Raw genomic sequence first — 18,472 nt, 5'->3', positions numbered from 1 at the left:
TTGAAACTCAAATAATTGTCTTAATGTTTATAAGTTTCAAAATTCAGTTTACATTCAAAGTCTTGGTTCATTAATATCATTTGTAATTTTTATCTTTTATAAATCTTTGAATTTTTAATAAAAATAAGGGTTAATTATATGGAAATTAAGGTTCTGTGTGAATACAATCATATTCTGCAACATTTAGACAGAGAATAGAGTTACATTCAATTTCTACTCCTTGCTTATCTGTGAGTGTTAAGAAAATGAATAAAGTGGACAGAACAATGGATATCAGTGGAGAAATTGTTGAAACCCATAAGAATTTCAATATTTCATCCTTAGCTCCCAGTTTGAGAAATAAAAATAATTAATGACAGAACAAAGTAACACAAATTCTTTATCTATTCATATCAAATGATTAAGTAAAAAAAACAAAAATTCAGAAAGTATAATAAAAAATGACTTCAAACCCACATTCTTGTATGAGTTCCTATTTAAAATACGCCATGGACTCTACCATTGAAAACAAAAGAAAGTAGAGTCCACCAGGAGTTTACTCTTCCACTCTTTCAAATTCCTTCGAATGGTACCTAAAAAAAAATCAATTGATGATTTTAGGAGAGAGTGTATAATTAGTGTATTCAAGTTTCATCATTGATAATGATTGTTGAGTTCCCATACAATGCATAGAGAATACCAAAAGAGTTGTATCTTATTTATTTGGCTCCACTTGAAATATCAAAAGTTGGTAGCAATAATATTATTTAGCCTAGGTAATCGATGTCAGCATTAATGACATTACTTGTGTTTAGAAAAAAAAAATTAACTAATTCTAAGGATTTGAATAAAAATAAATTAGGAAAACAAAAAGTCAATTGTTTATTTAGTTTAGTTTGTGTTTAGTCTCATACATTACTTTTAAAAAAATATGGAATATAACTTTTTAATCATTTTTTTCAATATTTTCCCACTACATAAACCAAATCTTCAACGTCAATTATTACAAAGAGAGACAATGCTAAGAACACTCTCTTTTCAACACTCTCTCAAACACTCACTCTTTTATTATTTGAAACATGTGTGGGTCCTACCTCTTTATGTGAGACATATTTCTAAAATGAGGGACCCACACATGTTTCAACCAATGAAAGAGTGAGTGTTTGAAAGAGTGTTGAAAAGAGAGTGTTGCTAAATTCTAACATAAGAAACATCAATCAAGGATTTAGGGTTTTAATTTAGGCATAAAGGGATCCATTAGATAGAGACATCAACCTCTTCAGCAACCTTAGCTACGTATCCTTCTGTAACTTTATTCAGATATATCATTGGTGTAATTCCAATCATCTACATTAATTAGTTTCTAACAATTTTGAAAATTTTCAAATGTAAATCAATTATAAGGAAAAAATGTTTTTGAAATAAGGAAATATTGAAATTAAGTGAAATAGATATAAGGGTTAAATGCAATTCACCCCCTGCCATTAGGGTGTGTTTCAGATTTGCCCCCTTGAATCTTTTTTTTTAAGAAGACACCCTTATAAAAGTGTAAAACCAGTTTCACCACACCCTTTTACTACCAATGCTGACTGGGCTTTGACTGATTGGCTGACGTGGCAAAGGAATTATTTTTAAAATTAAAATTCGTTAACATGTCTTTATGTTTACCCCCCATGAATTAGATTTAGCTAGGGTTCATTGTTTGTGTTGGAGAAGACGACTTGGAAGCATAAGGAAGTGGAGGAAGACGAATCAATGAACGACAATGGCGAAAGTTCAGAGGTTAGTTCCATTAATCGATGTCTGTAACTTGCTTGTATCATGGTTTTGTAAACTTTTTTCTTACATTACGTTTAACATTTCAGAAAAATGCACTGTTTAATGTTGTGTTTCGACATGGAGGAGAGTTTATTGATAATAATGGTGAAACGATTTACAAGGGTGGTGTTTCTACTCTGATTTCTGGGGAACATATAAATGAGTGGACAATGCATCATGTTCTTAACTTAGTAACTGGGTGGGGGTACTTAGAAGGTTCTTTTAGGTTGTGGACCAAAATATTAGACATAAACCCTAATTAATTTCAGATTAGAAATGATGGGGATGCCTATGATTTTGCTGCTTATGGTTGTGCGATGCAAGTGGATGGGAAAATTTTTGTGGAACATGATCCAAGTGTAGTTGGTAATTGCCCTAAGTTTGAGTCTGATTTATAGGTTAGTGATGAAGAGGTTGTTGAAGGTTTTAATGGTAGTGAGGATGAGAGGACAACTGCCATTGTTGATGGGTTTGATGAGCTTGATGGTATTGATGTCACTGTACCAATTAGGGAGGGTCCAGTCATTGCAGGTTTGTTACCATGTCCAAAGAAGAAGAAATATGCTGATGATGAGGAGGAGTACCTTAGTGAAGAGCTTAATAGTTCTGACCCTGATAAATCAGAAGATGACAAAAGGCCTAAGTTTGAAAAGTTTAAGAATGAACAACTTACAAAGGATTTTAAGTTTAAGTGGGGTATGAAGTTCACTTCCCTAGATGACTTTAGGGATGCTATACGTGAGTGGACAGTTTTAAATGGTAGGGAAATAACATTTGTAAAAAATGAGGGGTATAGGGTGAGAGTTGAATGTAAAGCCAAGTGTGGTTTTTTAATGCTTTGTTCCAAAGTGGGCCACAAGCACACTTATGCAATTAAGACTATAAAGGACACCCACACATGTGCTAGGGTTTTGGATAACAAAACTGCAAATTCAAAGTGGGTGGCCAAGGCAGTTGTAAAGAAAATGCAGACTTGTGACAACTTGAGGATCTGTGATATTATTTAAGATATGAGGCAAAATTATGGAGTGGGTATCACTGTATGCAGGGAATGGAAAGCAAAAATGATAGCAAGACAAATGATAGAAGGGGATGCAGACAAGCAATATTCAAATTTGTGGAGGTATGCAGCTGAATTGCATAGGGTGAGTGCTGGAAACACTGTAAAGATCAACATTGAGAGACCATTACCTTCCATCCAACCAAGGTTTGGTTCTTTCTATTTCTGTTTTGAGGGATGTAAAAAAGGGTTCATAGATGGTTGTAGACCTTTTATTGGGGTGGATGGCTGTCATCTGAAGACTAAGTATGAAGGTCAGTTGTTGATAGCAGTGGGAAGGGACCCCAATGATCAATATTTTCCACCAGCCTTTGGGGTTGTTGAAACAGAAACAAAAGAATCTTGGAAGTGGTTTATACAGTTGTTAATGGAAGATATTGGAACAGAAAAAAGATATGTATTTATCTCAGACCAGCAAAAGGTATTGCCTCCAACATTTAATTATATACTTTGTTATTTATGAGTTTTTAAACTGATTATGTGTTATCTATCATTGTTGCAGGGTTTGGTGGCTGTATTTGAAGAAATGTTTGAGAGGATTGAGCACAGACTTTGCTTGAGGCATTTGTATGCAAATTTCAAGAAAAAGTTTGGTGGAGGAGCACTTATAAGAGATCTAATGATGGGAGCAGCCAAGGCAACATACCATCAAGCATTCTTGCAGAAGATGACTGCATTAAAGGCAGTAGATCCACAAGCTTGGGCATGGCTAATGGGAGTGCCAACTAAATCTTGGTGTAAGCATGCTTTTAGCTTTTATCCTAGGTGTGATGTTTTAATGAATAATATCTCTGAATCCTTTAATGCAACAATCTTATGTGCTAGGGATAAACCCATATTGACAATGTGTGAGTGGATTAGGAAATATCTAATGAATTGGTGTAGCCAATCTACTTTGAAACTTGATAAATGGCCACACAAAATCATGCCAATCCCTAGGAGGAGATTAGATGCTGAGGTAGCTATGAGTGATCATTGATTACAAACTTGGGCAATGGGGGGAAAATTTCAAGTCCCACATTCTTTTAACAACCAAGAATTTATAGTTGACATAGCTAAAAGGTCATGCTCATGTAATTTTTGGCAGCTAGTTGGTATTCCCTGTAGGCATATTGTTGCTGCTCTAGGCTTTAGACAACAAAATCCAGAATTGTTTGTTCATGAATGTTATAGCAGGGAGAAATATGCTTTATGCTATGGTTTTCCTATTAGTCCTATAAATGGACAAGACATGTGGCCTATGGTTGAAAGTGAAGATCTCTTGCCTCCTGACTTCAAAAAGGGTCCTGGTAGATCAAGGAAATTGAGGATTAGGGAGACTAGAGAGGAAGGTGCTAGGAGGAGGCTACCTGGTGTGTCTTACTGGTGCACTAGATGTGACAAGATTGGGCATAATATTAAGTCATGCAAGAGCAAGGTGCAAGATCCAAGTGCCTTGAAAAGAAAGGTATGATCTTTTGATACCCTGTATCCTGAGGCTAATTGTGCCAAGTCATTCACTTCTTGATTATTCATCCTTGAGACGTGATTTAAATCCACGTACTCGAATTTTTTAAGCAGCCTATTTGCTATGACAAAATACATGATCAAATTTTCTTTGATACATTTGTATTCTTTCATCAGTTTCTTAATTACTAGCTCGGAGTCTCCTTTAATTTCGACTCTAGTTGCCCCCAATTCTAACAAAGCTTCAAGTCCAGCGATCAGTGCTTCGTATTCAACTTCGTTGTTGGAGCATAGGGGACCTTCAATCTTGTACTTGAGCTTTGCTGGAATTTCATCAGGAGAAATTATTAGTATTCCAACGCCGGTTCCTTCTTTATGGGTTAAACCATCGAAGTATAACTTCCAAGGCTTCAATTCTACATATTGTTGAGGGTTCTTAACCACTGCATGGTCAACAATGAAATCTGATACGATTTGTCCTTTCATTGCTTTAAGGGGTTGGAATATCAAAGAGTACTCAGTAAGGGCCAAAGCCCACTTGCCAATTCGACTATGCAATATTTGTTTTGATAGCATATGTTTAATAACATCACAATGAGACGAAACATAAACATCAACTGGCTTTATATAATACTTGAGTTTGATACAAGAGAAATATAAACAAAGGCAGAGTTTTTCTATTGCGCTATACCTAGTCTCTGCATCATTGAGTACTCCACTTAAGTAATAAATGGCTCTTTCGATGCCATCATCGTCTTCTTGAGCTAACATGCTACCTATTGTATTATCTGAAGCTGAAATATACAGGCGCATTGATCCGATGTCGCGCGCGGATCAAAAACGAGTTGTTTTGAAAACGTAATATAGCGACAATGACTCGAGTCGTATCACAAGGATTCTTGTTTTGTTATTAACTAATATAAATAAAATTGGGGTTTATGGTTTTAAATCGATTTATGAACAATAGAGCAAATAAGAGATTAAAATAAGTGATTATAAAATAAGCTAAAACGACAATTTGCTGATTCGGTTCCTATCTATCATTGATTATTGTAATTCCAACATCCTAAGCGGATTATCTATTCCTATTCGATCATAATATCCATTGACAAGCGCAATTGATAGTATAAGTTGTATGTTCCTATTATCCGAATTAAGCAAACGGGATTAAGTTTCATGAATTAAGCAAACATGAATTAAACGGACACGATAACGAATTAAGCAAACGATAACGTGACTATAGTTAGGATCATACAACCAATCGAATTAAATCAATATAGTCTATGCAAATCGAATTAAGCAAACAAGAGACATAGATTAATATTGAAAGGAATAGAACTGAATTATAATTATAATAACCTCAAGGTCGGAACCTGAATACAACAATTTGTCTCAAAGGAATTAGTTCTCCATGGAATTCGTACAAGCTTGACTCATAATTTCTTGAATAATCCCAACGTGAATGAACACTACGGCCAGACCTAGGTACTAGAGAGAAACAAGAATTCGGGTCATAACCCAACTGGGTCAAACAGACATAACCCAGGCCCAAAACTAACGATCCAAAACTAAATAAAAAACTAGTGCTGCAACTTCAACGAATTTCTGGAAAATATGAGTTCAGAATCTGACTTCGACTCCAACACGAGAATTGTAGCTCTTTCTCTTAGCTTTCCGGCGATTATTAGAACGCCTCAATCGGATTCCTGGAACTCCAGTTATGACCATTTTAGTGCAGACTGCTAATGCTGAAAATAAAGTGCGAAAATGAAATTAAACCAAAAATAAACTAAATTAGAAAAACATTATACAATATAAAAATAAGCAAAACAAACCAAAGAAATGCCTAAGTACAAACATAAAGGAACGTGCATCAAAATGCACTGATCACGCATGTACTTCTTCCCATTTGGGGGAGATAATATTGGTGGATGCATCAAGTATTGCTTGATCTTTTCGAAAGCTTCTTGATGTTCAGCACGCCATTCAAACCTTCCTTGCTTGAGTCGAAGTAAAGGAGAAAAAGCTTGCGTGCGTCCACTCAAGTTCGAGATAAATCTTCTCAAGAAGTTTATCTTTCCCAGTAAAGACTGTAGCTCTTTCTTCGTGGATGGAGGCTTTGTTTCCATAATAGCCTTTGTTTTATTTTGATTAATTTCTATCCCCTTTTTGTGGACTACGAAGCCCAGAAAATCTCCAGCCTGCACAAAGAAAACACATTTAAGGGGATTCATCTTTAAGCCATGTTTTCTCATTCTTTCGAATGATTGGCTCAGATGGTCAAGATGACTGTTATCTGAAACAGACTTTACAACAATGCCATCTATGTATACTTGCATGAAAGTTTCTATAAAATCATGGAATATAGAATCCATTGCCCTTTGATAAGTTGCCCCGGCATTTTTCAGACCAAAAGGCATTACAACCCATTCATAGGTGCCTATTTCCCCTGGGCCACGAAAAGCTGTTTTGGACACATCTTCTTCTGCAATGAAGATCTGGTTATACCCCGAATATCCATCCAACATGCTTAGATATTCAAAGCCTGCGGCTGAATCTACTAGCATTTCTGCCACAGGCATATGATATTCATCCTTAGGCGTTGCTGCATTCAGATCACGAAAGTCTATGCATACTCTTAATGAACCGTTCTTTTTAATAACCGGCACAATATTAGCAATCCATTCAACATACCTTGTAGTTCTGATGAACTTGCATCGTAGAAGTCTTTCGACCTCTGCTTTGATCTTCGAATGAATCTCTGGTGCGAACCTCCTAGGGGTTTGCTTGATGGGCTTTTTTCCTTCCTTTATGGGCAGCTTTAATTCGACCAGATCTCGCCCTAAACCAGGCATCTCATCGTAATCCCATGCAAAGCAATCTTTGTTTGCTTTTAATAACGCGATGACTCTTGATTTCAACGTTGGCTCTAATTTTGCACTGACGTATGTTACCCTCTTCTGATCTCCATTTCCAAGATTTACTTCTTCGAGTGAATCTTGGGCTAACATTTTTATATTTGCCGCCATTGGGTCTTTCTCGAATCCCAATGGTTCTTCATCGTAGATTGCGTCCAACCTTTTACTCAATGCTTCGCCTGAGATCTTTTCGGCTTGAACTGTATCTTCAAGGAATTGAGGGATCGAATGTGTCCCAGAATTCGTTGGTTCTTCCTTTCTTGGAATTGTATCAACAATCATATGTGATAGTTCGACTTCGAGAGCCGTCTTTATTTTGTTCTCGGCTATGTAAGCCGAAATGTTTTCGAAGAAGGATGATTTAGACATCATCAACTTCGTCATCCCAGCATGTTGACCGTATCGTTGGCAAATGGTCTATTGGTGCAGTATCTTCTAGACCATCCATTATTTCTCTATTCCATTGGAATCCATTTGGGTGTAAAGACAAATAGTATAAAGCATTCTTGTTCGGAGTGTATATATCTTCAGCAGCATGGCAAGGTCCTATGTTCGCCAAGTTCCTGTCGAAACTAGTCTTATTGACTTGATTAACTTCGGCCATGTAGTAACTCTGATCTCCTTCAATGTTTTCTACTATGCCATCTTCCCTCCAAACGGTTAATCTTTGATGCATTGTCGAAGGCACTGCAGCAACTCCATGGATCCATTCTCTTCCTAGCAAAAGATTGTAATTCGCCTTTGCTGGTATCACCATGAACATCGTTGGCCCTGTGACCGAACCCACAGTTAGATTTACTTGCATGACTCCTAAAGTTTGCCCTATATTGCCTTCGTAGTTAGACAAGACCATATTATGTGGCCTTATATCAGTATCGAACATACCAATTCTCTTCAACATGTATTGGGGCATTAGGTTCACCGCTGCCCCTCCGTCTACTAAGACTTTGTTAATGCCAACATTCTCAATCTTGGCCCTTATGTAGAGTGGTTTTAGATGGTTTCTCATACCTTCATCAGGCCTTTCGAAGAAAGCATTCTGTTCTTCGATTGCCCCATTGTTTAGCACATAATAACACACAGGTCAGTGTCGTGCCATCTCTTCCGCATCAGCTTCCTCACAATCTTCAGCTTCTGTTTCTTGATTAAACTCATGAGGGAGTACTGACACAACATTGCAATTGAGATTTATGGATGACACTCTGTCTGAGTCGAAATCATTTGTCATCCTATCGTCTTCTTTCAAAGGGCTGGAATGCATCTTTTCTTCTTCTTTCTCATTCTCAGAATCGAACAACTTGCGTTCCACTGGAGGTTTACTTGTCCTTGCCCCCTGCGTTGGGATTTACTACTAGACTCTCCAATCTCCCTTGGTTTGTATTCCCTTTGGGCCTTCTTCATCCTCTGGTGCCTTCTCCATTGGGATCTAGACATAGGATTTCTGCCTTTGTAATTCTCCAACCTGTACATCTCTCGATTTGAGGTCTGGAATTGCTTCCTATATGCCATTGCAATTCTTCCCCCTTGGTCCCAACTTCGCCATTTGTTGGTTCTCGCACCAGCTTGCATCCATCTATCCTTGGGTATGTCTGCAGGGACTTTGAATGTGACCCTTCGAGCTCTAGGTCCCATGCGTCTATGGAATTTGGGGGTAATGTAGTGAACCAAACAAAAGCATTTTTTGTTAGCGAACTAGGGAAGTATTTAATTCTTAAATCCTTGTTCCCTGCTAGATCTCCTGCTTCCGTCAAATATCTGGCTATGTGTTCCACCGTTGATTCACTAGTGTCCCCTGAAAACTTCGTGAATTTGGGTACCTTGGTACCTCTTGGTATTTCTGTTTGCATAATGTATTCGGGTATGGGGGATGTATAGTTTGGACGTCGAAGTCCAGTATTAAGGCCATTATTAGCCATTATTCTTTCTATCATGGCAGTAAGATTGTTTTCGGTTGCCAAATTATCTCTCCTAACTCGATGCACAACTTCGTTAGGATGTTCGTCTCTTCCCACTATAACTACTCTAGGCTGTTGCTGGGGGACTGCTTGTCGACCAACGTTGGTGGGTTGATTTTGAGTTTCTAAATCTACCACTTGGTTTCGTTCGACTGGTGTTGGCCTAGGTGGCGGTACTGCGGTTCGAACTTGTTCTAGAATTGGGTCCCCTTCTTGATAGGTTGATTGGTTGTTTCTTCGTCTATTTTGTGGGACTCCTAAGAAATCCGCCATTCGCCCTATTTGTGACGATATTTTTTGATATGTTTCCACATTGTCTTGGTTAGTCCTGGCAATGTTTGTTACTAATGGATTAAAAATCGATCCCAATTCTCTAGCAAGGACGCCTAACATATCATGGTTACTTGCATCCATTTCCTGTCGAAATGCCGCTTGACTACTTGTGGTTAAAGGAGGTATTTGGGCAGAGAAACCATTGTTTTGTGCGCTTCGACCTATCGAACCGACATTAGGCGAAAACGCTGTTGGGTTAGTTGTAGGGTATGTAGGACCTGTTCCTCGTAATCCTGCCATGTATGAATATGGCATTCCATATGGGTTGTTGGGCCTCCAACCTTCAAAAGCGGTTGATGGTCCTGGGGTAAATAATTGACTTGCGGCGTTTGTCGAGAAAAGTGGTATCTCGTTTGCGCGTGAGAGTGGAGGCACGGTAGTCGAACTCGAGACTGGAACAGTCCCTGTTGTCCCTGAAGTATTCTCGGGTATAGCCTGGGAACTACTTATGGGTCCAGACCCTGTTGAAACCGGTATATCCTGCGCCTCTTGAGTAGAAGTCGAAACGTGCGTAGAATTTGCCGCTACTGTTCCTGACCCCTGTGGGGGATCTTGATCTCCCCCTCCACTGGCCGCATTGACCATTTTCTTGTTGTACCTTCGTTGAGGAATCTGTTGTGCACTGTTGGTTAATTTACCGTTCCTAAGGTTCATACAAGGTCTTGATATTTTCTAGACAAAAAAAAATCAATTAATAACAATTTGTTTGACACTGTCCCACTGGGCGTGCCAATTTGTTTACGGTGATTTCCGGTAAACAACCGCTAGTCCTCCAAATTATAAAATATACTTTGGTTACTCGCAAGATCGACTAGATTGATCCTAGGACATAGTCAAACAATTGTCTCTCGATGTGATTTGATTCATGTTTGTTTGTTCTGACTTCAAGAAAACTTGTTTGTGACGTGATCGAATGAATATTCACTTAAAACACAACACTTGTTATATATGTTAATGTGACTTTCGACAAAGAAAACACAAACAAAAGCATGTAAATTGCAGGAATGTAAAGTGTAGAAATATAACGTGCAAGAATGTAAAATGCAGAAAAAAGTAAAGTGCTTCGAAATGAAAGTTAAACAAGGAAAATAAAAGGAATTGAAAAGATACTTGAATAAAGAAAGATACAAATGTATTTAAAATGGTGTTGGTGTCATACGTACATTTCTCAGCGAACTCGTTCTCTAAACACTTGATACTTGAGTGATTTGTGAGTGATTTGTACAAAATGAACACACAGAATCCTAACATTAAGACCCTTATTTATACTAATTTCGACCCTAACGGTCCTACACTAATCTGATGCCACGTTGCCCACAAGAATCCCTGGGATGCCATCTGTCCTTGTGCGGTTACACAGACTACTTCGAAATTCAAATCCTCCCGCCTGAATCCTCTTTCGACGCGTGGCAACGTGATCAGAACCGAGAATGCCACGGAAACACGTTAAGCCTCAGTACCTTACGTATTTCGTAAAACATTTAAGTCTAAAAAATAATTCACTTCGAATTAGCTCTGATTCTAACTATCTTCGCTCCAACTCAAACAACATTCTTGAAACATGGCCATCAGTAGCCATTTTTCCTCGAATCATAATCCTTCAAAGAATATTTCCTCCAAACGAAATCTCCGGTCAACATCAGGACATCCACCAGATCTCGAAAAACTGAGAGTATTTGGCTGTGTAGCCTATGCTCACATTAGGCAAGACAAGGTCGAACCTAGAGCTCTGAAATGCATGTTCATGGGATACCCTGAAGGAGTCAAAGCTTATAGGCTATGTTGCCTAGAGCCAGGTCACAGGAGGTGTATCACCAGTCGATATGTAGTTTTCAATGAAGCTGAAATGACTTTTAAGAAAATTGATGATGTTGGTCGAAATACAGAAACATCAGACGAAGAGATGGAACAGGTAGAGATTTATGTTGAGGTGGAGCAAGTTGATGTTGAATTGCATATCCCTGATGAATTCGAAGAAGAAGCAGAAGAAGTTGATGAAATTGAGGAAACTGTCGATGACTATCTATTTTCAAGAGATAGGTTGAGAAGAGTCATCAAGGCACCTCATAGACTTGGGTATGCAGATCTTATAGCTTATGCCTTAATCTCTGCAAGGTAGGTTCTAGACAAAGAACCTAGATACTATAAGGAAGTTATGAGGAGTCGAAATAAGACTGAATGGCTGAAGGCCATGGATGATGAGATGAAATCTCTTCATGATAATCATACTTGGGAACTGATCAAGAAACCTGCTGGGGCAAGGTTAGTCAGCTGTAAATGGATTTTCAAAGTTAAGGAAGGAATCAAAGGAGTGACGTCGAAAAGATACAAGGCAAGGTTGGTAGCAAGGGGTTTCACTCAGAAAGAAGGTGTCGACTTTAATGATGTGTTTTCTCCTGTTGTGAAACATAGATCCATTCGAATGTTGCTTGCCATGGTGTCACAGTTCGATCTTGAACAGATGGATGTGAAGACTGCGTTCTTGTATGGTGATCTAGATGAAACGATCCTGATGAGGCAACCTGAAGGGTATGTCGAAAAGGGGAAGGAAGATTATGTGTGCAAGCTGAAGAGATCTTTATATGGGCTGAAACAATCTCCTCGACAGTGGAATATGAGATTCGAAAAGTTCATGGCACGCATAAGTTTCATTAGAAGTCAGTTCGACCACTGTGTTTACTTTTGATTTCGATATGGTAATTCATTTGTTATTTTGTTGCTTTATGTGGATGATATTCTCATATCAAGCAACAATGTCGAAGATGTAATGAGGGTGAAGAGTGAACTCAATAAGGAGTTCGATATGAAGGATTTGGGAGCTGCTTCCAGGATTCTTGGAATTGACATTCGAAGAGACATAAAGAAGTCGAAGTTATGCTTATGTCAAGAGGCATATCTATGAAAGATTCTCGAAAAGTTTGGTATGTCGAATTCGAAGCCAGTTGTGACTCCAACAAACCCTCAGTTCAAGCTGAGTATAGATCAGTGTCCCAGTACTGATGTTGAAAGAGCTCATATGAATAGCATCCCATATGCTAATATATTTGGTTCTTTGATGTATGTTATGGTCTGTACTAGACCCAACATAGTATATGCAGTAAGTCTTGTAAGCAGGTACATGGCGAATCCTGGAAAGGCTCACTGACAAGCATTGAAGTGGATTTTAAGGTACATAAATGGGTCTCTGAATAGAGTCCTAATTTATGGTGGAGCCTTGGTTGAAGACAGTAAAGCAGTAATCGAAGGATATGCCGACTCTGATTATGCAGGTTGTATGGATTCTAGAAAATATATTTCTGGATATGTTTTCACTATGTTTGGCACATCAATCAGTTGGAAAGCAACACTTCAGAAGGTTGTTGCTCTATCAACCACTGAAACAGAGTATATTGCCTTAACTGAAGCTGTGAAAGAAACATTGTGGCTTGAAGGTTTTGCAAAGGAGATGAAACTTCAAGGTGGAGGTATCACTGTTAAATGTGATAGTCAAAGTGCAATATACTTGTCGAAGAATTCAGCCTATCATAAACCAAATCTTCAACGTCAATTATTACAAAGAGAAATATCATTGTCAGGTTCTTAACTTGATTTTCGGAGAATGATTCATCAACATTGCGTTCAAGCTTGCCTTTGTCGGGATCACTACACGAAAACACCAATAGAACAATAAGAGTTACAGAAACAAAAAGTAACTCAGATTCATACTGATGGATTCGATTTTGATTTGGATTGGATTTGGATTGCATCCTAAACCTAATACAATAATCTACTAAATTCTAAAATAAGAAACATCGATCAAGGATTTAGGGTTTTAATTTAGGCATAAAGGGATCCATAAGTTAGAGACATCAACCTCTTCAGCAACCTTTGCTACGTATCCTTGCCTTTGTCGGGATCACTACACGAAAACACCGATAGAATAATAAGAGTTACAAAAACAAAAAGTAACTCAGATTCATACATGATGGATTCGATTTGATTTGGATTTGATTTGGATTGCATCCTAAACCTAATACAATAATCTAGTAAATTCTAAAATAAGAAACATCAATCAAGGATTTAGGGTTTTAATTTAGGCATAAAGGGATCCACAAGATAGAGACATCAACCTCTTCAGCAACCTTTGCTACGTATCCTTCCGTAACTTTATTCAGATATATCATTGGTGTAATTCCAATCATCTACATCAATTAGTTTCTAACAATTTTGAAAATTTTCAAATGTAAATCAATTATAAGTTAAAAGTGTTTTTGAAATAAGGAATTATTGAAATTAAGTGAAATAAATGTAAAGATAATTTAAGTACCTAAGTGACATATTCGGCAATGTTAACGGCGTCGAGTCCTTCTCTGGTGGTGGAGTAGAGTGGCAAGGTGGAAGATGTAGTGAATATAGTGGCGGTGGCGACAATTGCTCGAGCATTTCCTGTACAAATTCATGGAAGAAAATCTCAACAGAGAAACCCTAAGGTTAAAGTCACTACCAAAAATTCGAAGATGAAGAAGAATAAGAGTTTTGAGTGAAACGGCGAAATTTAGGGTTTTGACCATTGCAGATGAAGAAGAATGGTTTTGAGTTGAACAATGAAATGAAGTGTTTTTCACGGTTTCTATTAATTCACTTATGTATTGAGAAACCAAAATGAATGTGAAAGGATTGGTTGCTTTTATGTTTTCAAGGCCCAAACTAATTAATTATTTATTAGTATTAATGGATAATGAATAATAAAATAAAATAAATTAAAAAAATATTTAAGATAATTATAGTAACATTACTATTAATAGAAGTTTTAAAAATAGTAAGCATGCTAATAAAATGACAAGTGGCAAACTTGCCAAAGAATTCACTTTGCTTTATTATATTCTATGATCAAAAGTTTTTTTTTATTTTACTGGCGACAAAGTATAAATATAATTTTCAATATGTCTTAAAATAAACTACTAAATCGATTCTTTAAAAAAAATGTAAACCACTAATTAATATTTCATCTGTTTCACAATAGGTGTCTTTTTTGAAATTTTAATACTTTTTAAGAAAATGATTAATTATGTTGATTTTAATGATAAAATGAGTCTCATTTACTAAAATAACCTTATTAATAATAGGTAGTGAAATACTTAAATGAATTAAAATACAATAAATAAGGATATGTTAATGGAAAGAACTAATAAATCTCACATTGGTATTTTAAATGGACAAATAATTTGAGACAAATAAAAATAGAAAATATGATACCTATTGTGAGATGGAGGAAGTATCTAGTTTTATTTAAATTAATATGTATTTTTCTTAGATGTTCTCCAATAAGTTTATGAAAAAGTATTTTAATTTTTTTTATCTCTATTATTTGTTTTGTCATGACGATATTTAAATTTAATTATTTATTAAGTTATTATATGTTAATAGATTATTATCAAATAAATCTATTTATACACGGTGGTGTCATGGTAAATCTATTATCTTCTCTTTTTAAACTCAGCAACTTACTATTAAATTACTTGACTCAGAAATTGTTTGATGATAAAATTTACCATAATAATTAAGATGTCAAATTATAGTTTTATAAAATTTACCATAATAATTAAGATGTCAAATTGTTTGAATTCAAACGGTATTAATTTTCTATTTTAATTCAATCAATTTTAGTCTTCTCTCACGGTTTTTTATAAAAATTAATGAGATTTTTATTTTTTAAATTATATTTTTATCTACGAAGTTTAATAATAGGTTTATATACAATGATTTATTATGTTTTACATTTAATTTGTCATTTAAAAAAATAAAACATCGTTAATTTTAAGTGCAAAAGTATGAGAGGGAGCCAAAACTATTAAAATTTAAAATAGGAGAATTATAACTATTTAAATTTAAAATAGAGAGACTAAAACTGTAACTAAGCCTAATTAAAATTATTTATGATTTTGTAGAGCTATTTAAAACATACCATACCATATCATCCATGGAGAACATGTTCTACCTAATGGAGATACTCTGGCGCGTTTTGTGTCTCAATCTGTCTAAAAAGTTGTGAATTATGCAAACTGAAATAAATTAAATTAGGTCCGATTAAGAGCAAGTTTATGCTGATTTGAAAAACAAATGGAAAAAATCTTCCATTTAATTTTTTTTTATCATAAATGTTCCTCTTTAACTTTAGGCTTAAATTCAGTTTTGGCACCCTAAATTTTTCAATTGTTTGACTTTGGTCTTCCAAATTTAATTTGTTTGATTTGGATCTCCCAATTTTTTTAATTGCTTGATTTTGACACTCAAATTTGTCCCCTTTTACATTTGATAGTCCTCTAATGACATGTAGACTAAACTTCTCTTTTATTTTTGTTGTTTTTTAAATTTCTTCTCTACAATTATATTTTTCTTCTCATTTTTATAGTTGAGAATGTAATATCTTGAAAATTTAAAATATTTCATTTAACATATGCCTAATTGAAAATTGTTTTTGACAACAAAAAGGATAGACCACTAGCTAATTAAAATAACAAACTCTTTGACCAATAACTCTCTCATATTTAAGCATAAAGTCCAGAAGTCTAACAATCATGTTGGTCATATATAATTTCAATATTTTTATAAGGGATATTGTAGGTTTGTGCATATATTTGTTAGAATAATAATGCAAGTGTGAGTAAATGGGAAAATAGTCCCACATTGGATATGAATGTGGTGACTTAAACATTTATAGGTGGGAGAATCCACTCACCTATCACCTTAAGAATTTGGATGGATAAGTGGCGTGCCTCTCACAAAGATGTCTAGTAACACTATGTATAAATGCTCCAAAGTGAACTCCCTCCAAAAAATGGCATCACAAGCATTTGGTGCGAGAAAGGGACAAGCTAACTTGTATCGAAGAGCCCATGAATAGGTGTCTCGTTGTTCAAGAAGAGGTAACTGTCGCCCTCGGTTTTTTATACCTCGTGTGAGAGAGATACGAACTGACTCTTCTTTTGTTTGTGAATTTTGAAAATCAGAGAGTCGCCACCGACTTTTATTTTATCCAATTAAGGAAAGGTTTATAAAAGAAACAGAAAAAGACCTTTAAGAGATTTTGGGTTCGGGGGTAGGTTATACAAAGGGAAGGTATTAGCACCCCTTTGTATCCATGGTTATCCATGGGCTCTTAATTGCTTAGCTCACTTGTTTTGAATCATTTGTCTTGCCTTGAAATGCTTGTATGTGTTTTTAAAATACCTTTGTAAATTGACTTTGTAATGATCCTTGTGCGGATGTATACAAAGTGTTTTATCTTTCGAAAGATGTTTTGAAAAAAAGAGCTTTAACTTCGTAATGATCCTTGTTTGGATATATACCAAGTATTGTCTTTTTTGAAAGTTTTATTTTGAAAAACAATGATATATGAGGCATTTGTTTGTTTTGATTTGAGCAAGCAATTAGGAGATCTACCCTAAGTTTATAAGGTCTTTTCCTATTTCCTTTAGAAAATTCTCCTTTTACCGGATGTAAACAAAAGTTCGATTTTGCATTTGAAATAATAGAATTTGATTTTTGAAAAGAGTAACAGAGGGATTACCCTAAGAGGTGCAAGTGTGATTGTGTTCTGATTCAGATATTTTTATCTTTGAAGTTAGTGACCTAACGCTTCAGTTTTTATCTTTGACATACACACAGTTTTATATGTACAGGAATTGAAAATGCGGAAATGTAAAATGCGGAAAATAAATCTACGCTATTAGCCTATTACATCGATTGTGCGGGAAATGTAAACTACGCTATTTACATGATTTTGACAACCTATACACTTTATCTATGAATTTAAATTGCAATAAGATAAAGGGAAAATATTTTTGGATTTTTTAGATGGTTGATTTTAATTAGGATTAATGCATGATTAATTTAATTAAAATGCTAAGCATTAGAAATAAAATTTAAACCTAAAAAATTAAGTCTAAAATATGTTCATATTGCTTGTTAATTAATTTTAAAACAAAACTAATTTTTTTGGGATTTTTGAAATTGTTTTTGAAATTGTTAAGTTAATTAACATATAATTATGCAAATAATTATACACATATATTTAAACTTGAAGAGAAAAATATTCTAAATATGTACAAAATTAGCTTATAATATATAAACTTAATTTAATAAAAAGAAAATATTTTTTTCTGATTTTTTGATGGGTTAAAAATATTTAAAATGGAATATTTGAATATATATTGATTAATTAAACAAAATATTTTAATTATTAAGAAAAATAAAATATTTTTGTGTCTAAAATTAAAACAATATTTTATCAACCTAAAAATATTTTTTTTATATTTTTTTGACTTTTGAAACTATTTTAAATTAATTTTGCAAAGAAAATAAAATAAAATGGAAAATATATAAATATATTAAATCTGGATCATGTGTGGCTAGCTGAAGAGTCCATAGTATGGACTTGCGTGTGATAAGCATTGGATGAATTGGTAAGTTGATCTGATGGTTCAGATTTTGAGGAGCATGACACGTGTATCACCTGCAAAGCACTGAATCAGAGAATTTAAAAAAATAAAAACGCGCGCGCTCTGGCCAGTAGGGATGCGCCACGTCTTCGTATTCTACCTCCAGCCTCCACTTTTAACAGCGTTTTTGCCAAAAAAACGATGTAATAGGTGAGCTTCATCCCTGCAAAATAGCGAATAGGGGTAAACATGCACAAAATTTTTTCGCGACCTGTCCATTCTATTTGCCATGATCCACTGAATTCAATCATGCCATTATTTTTGTCTAATTTTGCCTCTAACGAAAAACCCCAAAATAGAGTTCAAGAACCCTAAAATGGTATCTTCATGGATATGTGACCAAACTTAAATTAATTATCCAGAAATGATCAGAACATCAAACCAAGTTCAAATATATGATTACATCGTGCTAAATATGCGTGTATGATGAGATTTTGGTAAGTTTTTGTTTGAACAAACCGTGACTTCTGAGTATTGATTCGA

At 35.3% G+C, this 18,472-nt stretch overlaps 1 protein-coding gene across 1 annotated transcript; it reads left to right on the top strand.

The window, feature by feature from the left end:
- The first annotated feature begins 2,807 nt into the window (after nt 1-2,807).
- Nucleotides 2,808-4,310, top strand: LOC131658519 (uncharacterized). The gene is made up of 3 exons (XM_058927808.1): nt 2,808-3,278; nt 3,360-3,815; nt 3,945-4,310. The coding sequence occupies exons 1-3, from the start codon at nt 2,808-2,810 to the stop codon at nt 4,308-4,310; spliced, it is 1,293 nt and encodes a 430-aa protein (XP_058783791.1).
- Nucleotides 4,311-18,472: the final 14,162 nt, after the last annotated feature.

Source organism: Vicia villosa, linkage group LG1, assembly GCF_029867415.1.
Source record: "Vicia villosa cultivar HV-30 ecotype Madison, WI linkage group LG1, Vvil1.0, whole genome shotgun sequence".
Lineage (NCBI taxonomy): Eukaryota > Viridiplantae > Streptophyta > Magnoliopsida > Fabales > Fabaceae > Vicia > Vicia villosa.
This window is presented reverse-complemented; position numbering and strand designations above follow the sequence as displayed.

What these genes read in the sequence shown, in the direction of transcription:
- LOC131658519 (XM_058927808.1), top strand. Translation starts at nt 2,808, where the DNA reads ATGAGGCAAAATTATGGAGTGGGTATCACTGTATGCAGGGAATGGAAA. An exon ending in TTATCTCAGACCAGCAAAAG is followed by an intron (nt 3,279 to 3,359) that starts GTATTGCCTCCA and finishes TCATTGTTGCAG; the next exon opens with GGTTTGGTGGCTGTATTTGA. An exon ending in GGAGGAGATTAGATGCTGAG is followed by an intron (nt 3,816 to 3,944) that starts GTAGCTATGAGT and finishes AATTTTTGGCAG; the next exon opens with CTAGTTGGTATTCCCTGTAG.